This window comes from Brachypodium distachyon, chromosome 5, assembly GCF_000005505.3.
Source record: "Brachypodium distachyon strain Bd21 chromosome 5, Brachypodium_distachyon_v3.0, whole genome shotgun sequence".
Lineage (NCBI taxonomy): Eukaryota > Viridiplantae > Streptophyta > Magnoliopsida > Poales > Poaceae > Brachypodium > Brachypodium distachyon.
Window position 1 is genome coordinate 17,900,004 of NC_016135.3, and position 10,642 is coordinate 17,910,645.

General features: G+C 46.8%; 1 protein-coding gene across 1 annotated transcript; it reads right to left on the reverse strand.

The window, feature by feature from the left end:
* Positions 1–1,101: 1,101 nt before the first annotated feature.
* On the reverse strand, positions 1,102–4,544 carry LOC100822616 (receptor like protein 42). Its single transcript, XM_003581332.4, has 2 exons — positions 3,413–4,544; positions 1,102–3,254 (listed from the first exon to the last, which is right to left on the reverse strand). Exons 1-2 carry the CDS (start codon positions 4,443–4,445, stop codon positions 1,303–1,305), a joined length of 2,985 nt encoding a protein of 994 aa, XP_003581380.1. The 5' UTR covers positions 4,446–4,544; the 3' UTR covers positions 1,102–1,302.
* Positions 4,545–10,642: the final 6,098 nt, after the last annotated feature.

The window sequence follows — 10,642 nt, forward strand, 5'->3', positions numbered from 1 at the left end:
TATGAGAGTATATAGAAGCAATTTGAACAATTAGAGCTGTGTTCTGAACATGCCGAACAATTAAAAGGTGATGTGTGTATGGTTGCAACTATTCATAACAAGAACTCTAATGGTTACAACTACTCCAATCTAAAGCTAATGTATTCTGAACAATTAGAGCCGTGCTCTGAACATGCTGAACAATTAAAAGGTGTTGTGTTCTCAACATGCCGAACAATTTAAGCTGAGAAATGGTTGATTTGATCATCTTCCTCAACCTGTACAAATCTATGTTCAGAATACCTGATCAACATGCTAAATTTGTGTTCCTTTTATGTTTATACATGGAGTACTTGTAGTAGGAGCAATTTCAAAATCTATATGGGCAAATGATAATTTTCTTTGTTCTGCCGCAGGAGTTACTCATGCTCTGTACCTGTCTCCTCCTGATCTTCCAAATTGGCTCCACCTGGCTCCTGATCTTCCAAATTGGCTCCAGCATCATCTTCAGGTGGACTGGAGTTAAGATTTGGTATGGGCATGGAGGCTAGAGACAAGCGGAGGCCTGGAGGCTGGACACAAGCGGACTGGAGGATGGCGCAATGCTGCTGTAGAGGAAGTTGGACGCAGAACTGGAGAGGGGAAGGAGCAGGCGACCTGGAGGGGAAGGATCAGGCGACCTGCAGAGGGGAAGGAGGAGGCGACCTGGGGAGAGCGCAGGCGGATATTTGAATTTCAAACTTTGTATTAACGGACCTGTAATTATTTTAATTCGGAGGTTGTTTTTGTAAAATTGTGTTTGTGAAGTGGCTGCGACAAGAATATCGGAATAGAGGGAGTACGAATTAAAAAACACATTTCATCCTATCAATTTGCTAGAAGCATCATATTGGATCAGTTCTTTAGACAATGAAATGTCAAAGGATCATCCTCTACACGCCTTTGCAGCATGCGACTCCAAAGGATGGATCTCATATGTGCCACGGTAAAGAAATACTTTGTTAAAGATCAACTAAATAGGGTTAGGAGTCGAGTCAGCCAGGATACAAACGTAGACCTTGGTTTCGCAACTAGGGCACAAATTCCCACATTAATCACAAAATATGATAATTAGGGCACTAATCAAGAAGATAAATTTACACCACTTATTGTATTCAATTATTCGAAGAGACATATTACAACAATGCAGCTCAGTTTTAAAGAAAAAATAGATACATAAAATGTTCATTTGGTGCAACAAGATTATTACTGTGTTGATAGTTCAAGGAAAAAAAAAACTACACTACTTACTTTTGTTGTACTAGATTATATAACGGAATCGATCTATGAACAACAATGTCTGCCAGATGTTGAGATGATCATTCTTGAGTTCCAGCCCCACCTCTTGCCTTTGCATAGCAGCTGGAACAGAATCGCCATGGCAAATCCCAGACCATACCCCGATCCAACGACAAGATATAACACAATAGTCCCAACCCTATCCTTCGAATTGTCGTCTTGCTCCGAGGAATGGACCCTTGGATCGCACTGTTTTGGCAATGGCATACCACATAACCCTGCATTCCCTTGGAAAGAATCGGCGGTAAATGTCAGGAACTGTCCTCTCTGGGGTATGGTCCCCTCCAGCTGATTGCTGGAGACGTTCAGCCAGGCAAGGGAAGTCAGAGACGTCAACGCCTCGGGGATCACTCCGTGGAGCTGGTTCGAGGAGAGGTCTAGCGATTCAAGCTGTGTCAGGCGACCAAGCTGCGGAGGAATCATCCCCGTTAAGGAGTTGTGCGACATGTTGAGCCCACGCAGCGAAGCAAGCCCTCCGATCAATTCCGGGATGCTTCCGGTGAACGCGTTCGCAGAGAAGTCAATAACCGTGAAGGCGACCAAGATCCTGCCGAATGACCTTGTTGTTCCCTTGTACGTGACCACAACCGTGTCTCGATAGAACTTGCCTGCGAGGTTGTTCTCCAAGGCCTGCCTTGCGTCGATGCTCTTTTCGGCGACCATCATTGCGGTCAGGTTCTCAAACCATTGTGGATGCAGACTGCCGGAGAAGTTGTTCAAGGCAAGATCAAGAATTTGCAAGCTCGAGAAGTTGGCAGGAATCTCCCCAACCGGGCCAGATAATTTGTTGGATCTTAACACAAGAACTCTAAGCTTTGTCAGATTTCCCAGCCAGGTTGGAAAAGAGTCTACGAAATTGTTGCCCCCAACATCAAAGACCTCCAAATCATTGCACTTGGAGAGGGATCTAGGCAGCTGTCCCTCCATCTGATTCCCATTCAAATCTATCGTTTGGGAAACACATCTCCCTTGGATGCCATCAGGCAACGTCCCCTCAAATTGGTTATATCTCAACTTCAGGATGGTTAGGCGCCCATCTACGAGGCAAGATGGAACACGGCCACTGAAATTGTTGTAAGATAGGTCAAGTAACTGGAGACTGCTTGCATTACAGATCATAGGCGGAATGCTTCCACGCAGTGTATTGTTGGCCATGTTTAGATAGAAAGAACTATTCAGTCGTGGAATCAGATCCCGTGGGATGGATGAGAATCGATTGTTTGAGTAATCTAGGAACTGCGGAGACATGGGGATGGGAATGGACCCTGGAAGGTTGTTGAAGCTGAGGTCAAGATAGTATACGTTGGCATTAGCCAAAGGCAGCTCCATGCCAGTAAACATATTGCGTGAAAGGTTGAGTTTGAACACATCTATATCCTCATTCTGGCTTGCCCATATCCATTTAGGTACAGAGCCACCAATTTGGTTGCACGAGAGGTCAAGGTCACCGACCACGACATACTTCAGTATGGAAGGGATCTTGGTCATATTGCAGCAGGCTAACCCCAGACTGTTGATTGGAGGGATCGATGGAGACAAAGAAGTGTTGTATTCTTCATCGTCTACTATCACCGTTAGTTTATTAGCTGATAGGCAGAGGTTACTTAAATTTGTCAGCCTCCAAAATAAGCTAAGGTGCACTGCCCCGGTCAAACCATTTCTAGATAGATCGAGAGTCTCCAAACTCATGAGCCTAAAGAAAGAATTGGGTATTGTTCCATTTAACTGGTTGTAGTTCAGGTAAATGGATGCTAGCGACGTAGAAGGATCGGAGAATTCTTGGATCTTACCAGCTAGATTGTTGGACATAAGCGACACGAATTCCAGTCGAGGGAGTGAGAACAGAAAGCCTGGAATTGGCCCTGAAAGGGAGTTGCAACATAGCTGCAGGTTCTCTAGGTTCAGAAATGCTCTTTTGTTATACATGGGTATTACTCCTGCAAAATAAAACAAAAACCAAATATTAGATCCGATGTCTGTTACAAAAAAAAAAATGCTAGATGGATCCCTGTTGATACAAGGACTGAAGTTCAAAAAGATATTAGCTGTGACTAATGAATTATGATGCATTAGCTGGCATGCCATGTGACCTCACCGGTGAGATTGTTCTGCGACAGGTCCAACTCGCTCAAGCGTGTGAGGTTCTCAATGGATGACGGTATTGCACCTGAGATGCCGCAGTCCCGCAGCCGCAGGGTGGACAAGGGCTGCAGCCTGCCGATTGCATCCGGCAACACGCCAATTTGAAGCCCGCTGTTGCTCAGATCCAGAAAGCTCAGAGATTTAATATCACTGATCGAAACAGGAAGCCCCCCGGAAAAACGGCCGGTGCTATCTCTGATGTCCAGAGTGTTCAGATGCTTCAGGTTACTGATGGAGCTCGGTATTGCACCACTAAATTTAGTTTCACTCAGGCGCAGAACCTCCAAGGAACTCCGGGCAGGGAGATCCGTCGGCAAGACGCCTGACAGCATGGGGTTGCTCGACAGGTCAAGCACCCTTAGGTTCTTCAGCTGGAAAATCCCTCGAGGGAACAATCCATTGAAGTTATTGTTGGAGAGCTGAAGGATGGCCAACGAGCGGAAGTCGGCAAAGTACTCGGGGATCGCCCCGAACAAACCAGAGGTGTATCCCTGGTTGTACGAGAGATCGAGGGACATGAGCTTTGTTAGGCTGCCGAAACCAGCAGGTATTTGGCCGGCGAAGCCGGCGTTTGAGAGGTTGAGGTGGGTGAGCTCGGTGAGCTGTTCGAACCCGGATGCCGGGAGGCTGGCGCCGCCAAAGTCGTTGCCGGCGAGGTTTAGGTGCCGGAGCGAGGAAAGCTGGAACAGCGCGCCGTCGAGGCCGCCGGGGCTCTCCAGGCCTTTGCTGCTGAGGTTGAGCGCGGCGACCAGGGCCCCTGAGGCGTTGCCAGCGTCACATGAGACGCCCTCCCATTGGCAGCAGTCCTTGCGCGCGTGCCAGCTCGGCAAGAGGAGTGGATCCTGGAAGGAGCGTTTCAGCCGAAGCAGCGCGGCGGTCTGGTCGGCCGGGCAACGCAAGCGGGACGTCGAGGCCGCAAGGCAGGTGTGCACGAGTATGAGAAGGAAAGCATGGACATGGTGGACACATCTCGTATGTTTCGCCATGATGCAGGGCTACAAAGACCACATGTTTTTTTCTTCAGGTGTTTTTCCCATGAGTGCTGGTGGAGGCTGTGGACACATCTCATACTATGTAACATGATTTTACCCGAAAGACACGCCGGAGACCAACCCCAGGGTGCCGGTCGTGAGAGCGACGCTGGCTGGCTGGACAGCTATTTTATGTGTTTCAGACGTTCAGCGGCCCAGTCAGTGGTGTGATCGCCGGGTCAGTCCGCGCACACATTCAGAAGCATCCAAAGACCTGACTTTAAGGTGGAAAGTTGTGCAAGAAGACCCGAGCGTGACCGCTAGCTAACGCACCAACCAGACAAGACCTTTGCAACGGGTGATGGCCAGCGAGTGCTGAGCACTTGAGCTCATCAGCAGACAACGAGAACTCAGGTGGACATTTCACACTTCGATGTAGTAATGGACATGGGCATACGCTCAATTTCTTGTTTTACGGGAAATATATGGAGCGTACGTCAGCTCATTGGTCTTGCAGCGCGACATGCTCTGGACCCTTGATCTGGCATCACTCTTCCAGATTTTCTTTCAACGATGCATGCATGTTCTTTGCATTTGTGTTCTATGCTCCCGAGTTGGAGGCTTGGCCGTCGCTCCAGTGAGCCAACGCGCATGATCGAGCGGTATTACTTTCCTTTATATCACTATTGACTGGATCCATATATGTCTTAATTAAGTCTAGTGTCTGGACCTTTGGTATATACCTTCGCTTGGCTACTGAGTGTGGTGACTGGTGAGTGCAGCTATGTGGAGACTCGAGAGTGGAGATGTCTTGATAGTTGTATTGTGGTGTGGTAATCTGCCACGGGATATTTTTGCAGTGGTATCTTGATAAAATCGCAAAATTTGCATGTTACATTCTTAAGCACAAAAACGTCCCCAAACCACTCACTCCTTTTCTCAGTGCACGAAATATTAGGTTTCGTTAAGACAAGATTTTGACATACAAAATACCTCATTAATATGAAAGATATATGATATGAAACCACAATTCAGTAACTAGTTTCCAAATGTTTGCACTTTTGAATTTGTCCTAAGTGTCTAACTTTATCAGTTTTGACCGGGTTTGTAGAAAAACATCGGTATATACAACAACAAACTAGTATTATTAGAACTATTATCAAATATATGTTCATATTGCAGTTGTTTGGTGTTACATGTTACATTTGTTGGTATTTTTTCTTCCAAGAACTTGGTTAAAGTGGACTTTTTTTTTTAGAAAAGACATCCAAAGTGCATCTCAAATCTTATAATTATCAAGAAAAACAGAAGATGGTACGGGCAACAGAGAACGAGACAAACAACCAATAACAAATAAAATTGCATAGCAAAATATATTGGCCGTCTTCTTCATTCGTTTGCCCTTCGTCATTCAGAGATTGAACAATGCACCGAACATGTAGTAAAAGACATGGACACCTGCAAACGCCCTTGCTATACAGAGCTTTGAAAACAAACACCGCAGTTGGGGTATCACCCCAAATAGCACAGCCTTGCAATCCTTCACCACCAATTCAGAGTGTAGAAGAAACCAGATCGTGCCGCATAACACAACTAAAGAAGATGTCGAAGTCTCCACTCAAAAAACCATCCAAATATTTTTCTCGATCATCAACTAACCAACTGATCTGGCTATGCAAACCTCACGGGCCCTTCATTGACGCTGAGACGGACGCCCACGAGATAGGAAGTGGCCGGAGAAATCTTATTCCAATATGCCATGCATCGCCGCCACCAAAACCAAAAGGAAACAAAAGTGCGCACATTTTGATTTAGGACAGTGGACAATCTCAAATGTATAGACTTTAAGAAACAAAGAAAGTATTAACTAAGTAAATTTTGGTCCAAACCTTATCTTACAAAACTTTTTTTTGAGTGTTTTTCTTAACAAAACTTAATATGCTTGAAAAAAAGAATGAGTAGTTAGCAAAAATCTGTCAGCAATCTTATATTGTTAAAAAAAACTACTGTTCCCTGGCTAGCAGTCCTATCAAACGCGCGCGAGAACTTGAAAACCAAACCAGTGAATCTGACTCCCAGTTCGTATCGGAACACGGAACTACCTACTTCCTCCGTCCAACAAATGATGTCTCAATTTTGATTAAATCTTAACAAAACTTAATATGCTTCACTCCAAATTGAGTTACCACTTCGATTTACCGTTAACACCTAGTGCACATAAATTGTCACCCATATTAAATACAAATTGCCGTCTTTGATGAACACAATAACCATGCTCGTATGTTTCGGTCAAACATTTAATATGCATCATCGCTTCCGCATCTCCTCCACTTCAAAATGAGCTACCACCTCTATTTAAAACGACCCACACAAATCCTATCTGTGTGTCTCTCTTAACAAATACAAATTCTTACACCTAATGCATACATATTGTTACCCATAATGCACAAACTGTCACCCTCTAATGAACATAAATCGGCACCCGTAATACACACAAATTGTTACAGGCTAATCTTCTATATCTAAGTAGGAGAAACCCACTACTTGATTTCTCTCAACATGCAAGCATGCCACATCATCACACCATTAATTTGTTCACATAATTTAGTGGAAAACTCATATTTTTTGCACATGCATGTATGCTACTTTTCGTCGATCTATTTCCACCAAGTGAAGAATTTATAATCTATCGTACAATTCCATTATACATTTTCACTGGATACTCTTTTGTTGCTACTTTTGACTCATGTATGTTCTCAACAACGTGGGATCACGTGTGTTAACTAAAAAAACTACTACTTGATTTTTTCTTAACATGCAAGCATCATTAATTTGTTCACACCTATTTAGTGGAAAACTCATATTTTTTGCACATGCATGCATGCCACTTTTCATCAAGCTATTTCCACTAAGTGAAGAATCTGTAATCTATCATACAATTTCATTATATATTTTCATTGGATACTCTTTTGTTGCAACTTTTCACTCATGTATGTTCTCAACAACGTGGAATCACGTACTTTAACTAAGAAATTTCGCAACAATGTGCGGAGCATCATCTAGTAAACACAAATTGCTACCCGTAATACACACAAATTGCACTCCTGATGAACATAACCATGTACGTCAATCCATTTTGGTCAAGAACTGGCACAAATTGGCATACCTAATACACACAAATTGCCACCTCTGATGAACATAAATTTCCATCTCTGATGAACATAAATTGCCACCCAGAATGCAGATAAATTGCCATCCCTGACGCAGATGAATTGCCACCCATAATGCAGATAAATTGCCATCCCTCATGCAGATGAATTGCCACCCATAATGCAACTAAATTGCCACCCATAATACAGATAAATTGTCACCCATAATACAGATAAATTGCGACATCTGATGAACATAAACTGTCACCCATAATGCAAACAAATTGCCATCCCAAATGCAGATGAATTGCCACCTCTGATGAACATAAATTGCCCACCCTAATGTAGATAATTGGCCACCTAGTATGAACACAAATTGACACATCCTAATGAACACAAACAATCATCGGCATCATAGGTTCATCAATTTCGGTCAAAATCTAGCACCCCCACCCCATCCTACATCTCCTCCACTCCAAATCGAGTTGCCACCTCCATTTAAAACGATCACACACAAAAATATCTATTTGCCGTTCCTAATGAACACAAATTGCCACATATAATGTGCAGAAATTGCCATCCCTATTGAACACAAATTGACATTGATCATGCACATAAATTGTCATACCTAATGAACACAAATTGCCATCCCTAATGAAAAAAAACATGTCAATACATTTCGGTCAAGAACTGGCACATGTGTCTCCCCCGCTCCGTATCGAGCTATCATCTCCATTAAAAGTGACTCCACAACCCTATCGTTTTGTCACAGATCGGCTTGCCGTACCTCGGCAATCCATGAAAACAATTATGAAAAATCACGATTCATACCTCGCCGACATAGGCACCGGAACTGCACATGGTGGAGGATTTCCTCAGCGTGGTCTTGCAACGCAGCGACGTCCTGGAGTGGAAGGACGTAATGTGCCAGGCGACGCACGGCCTCCTGGCACTAGTGGACAGGCTGTTGCCGGTGCTCGTGTACTTCAACAACGGAGGCTGCTGCATCGGCTCCTACACATAGCCGTCTTTCCACGTGTACTGTCTCCGCGCCGCCTCCGAGCTCCCCAGCGTCGTTCTCTCTGTCCGGTACCTCCTGGACCCGAGCATCACCTCCCTGCTGCCATCCATGGCATCACGGATTTCCTCTCCTAGCTTCTGGAGTTGGGCGCCCTCTCAGGACCTTCTTCTCCGCCGGCAACTGCGGCAGCCAGCGACGGCTCATGGCGGTGCGTGGAGACGGGGGCGGCGCGAGGAGATGGGGAAGGCGCGGGGCAGCGGCCGGAAGGGGGTGCGCGCGGCGGTAGGCGGCGGGGACGGCGCCCGGCGGCGGCGGGAGGCAGAGCACGGCGGCAGGCGCGGCGGGCACGCGGCGGCGGGGACGGCGCCCGGCGGCAGCGGGAGGCAGGGCCCGACGGCGCGCGTGGCGGGCGTGCGCGGCTGGAGGCGGTGGACCGCCCGCGTCAATGAGGACGCCAGCGTTGGGTGAGGAGAAACAAGACTGGGAGAGGAAGAAGGAATGCGTCGCGTCTCGCGTGAGGAGAAACCGAATTGGGAGAGGAAGAGCGAAGAGAGAACGGGTCGCGCAAGAAGACGTCAGGAAGAACGTTCACGTGAACTGAGAGCCACGTTGGCGCTGACGTGAAAAAAGGGGAGGCAGCAACACACGTGGCAGACTGTCCAGATCGTGCGCGCGAGGAAACGAGCGGCCAGCAGCGCGAGAACGTTCACGCGATATAAATTCGGATCCTTCAATCCTGTTGCGTCGACCGATCGAGCTGCCGGCCAACATCGCGGTTCGCTCACCCGATCGACATGGCGGGGTTGAAGCCCAGCGCCAACCCCTTCGCGTTCCTCGACCGCAGCGACCCCGGCGACAAACGCCTGACCGACTTGGACGACGCGATTGCCCAAGAAACAGAGGCGGCGGCCCAAGCCAAGCCCAAGCCCAAGAAGACGGCAGCTGCGTCCATGGCCAAGAAGCCGACCCCGGCAGCTCCGCCGCGAGCGGCCGTGTCCAAGGCCACTAACGTAGCTCCGGCCGCCAAATCTGTTTCCACGGACTACACCTACACGCCGCCACAGCCGACTAGGCCTGTCAGTCTTACGCAGGTTCTATTCGGCAACGCAATCCTTCGGCTCGGGATTACATCATCAGACAGAATTACCTGGACAAGCAGGCCAAGGCGTCGAAGGCGAACGGTGGCGTCTCGGCCGGCGATGGTAAGAGTGCAGGGGCTTCGGCAGATGATCACAACAAGGCCTAGGGTGGAACGAAGCGCGGTGGATATACCAAGAACGAGGCCCCTGCACCATCCCTGCACCAGCAGGCACCGCAGGCTCCCGTGCAGGCCCCTCCTCCTCCGCCGCCGAGCTTGTATGACACCAACGAGTTCCCCTCCTTGAAGTAGTGCTAGACAATTCTGATCTATAACATGTACTCCCTCTGTAAGACACCGGTTGTTTCTTTTACACAATATACTCTTTGGAATCAAGATTTGGACCAAAAATTGTTCGACTCGACACTTGTATTTGAGATATATATTTGAAACCGATAAGATTATGGAACTATAGTTGGATTGCAAACTAGATTATGGAACTTTTTTTAAGTTAGGCACAACTTGCACACAACCATAATTTGTTGAAAATATGTCAAGCATCAAGATTCAAGGTGACCTCATTGTGTCAGCTTCCCCATTATCTACCACAAACCTATAACCGGTGAACAAATCCGTCGTACAACATCACAGGACCTAACAACAAACATGGTTTCCAAAATGATATGGGGTGGCCCGATCTTCTCAGAGAGCAACGTGGGTAACTTGTATGATTCTACAAATCTTCCGGCTGTTCACCCGTCGCCGCACGACGAACTTGCAACCCAATGAAAATTCGCAACACCACACACTTACGCAGTAGTCCGCCGACCACAAGCGGTTTCGCAATCTTCCAATTCCTAGCGGAACGACAGATTATGCTTGAAATTTCAGTAGATAAAACACCATATCGAAACGAATATGGTGTAGGTAAAATTCCTGATCGAAACAAAGAGGAATTATATAC

Excerpts from the sequence above, each read along its gene's own strand:
- LOC100822616 (XM_003581332.4), bottom strand. The coding sequence starts at position 4,445 with ATGGCGAAACATACGAGATGTGTCCACCATGTCCATGCTTTCCTTCTC. Across the intron at positions 3,255-3,412 it reads GTCGCAGAACAATCTCACCG|GAGTAATACCCATGTATAAC; the intron begins GTGAGGTCACAT and ends TTTATTTTGCAG.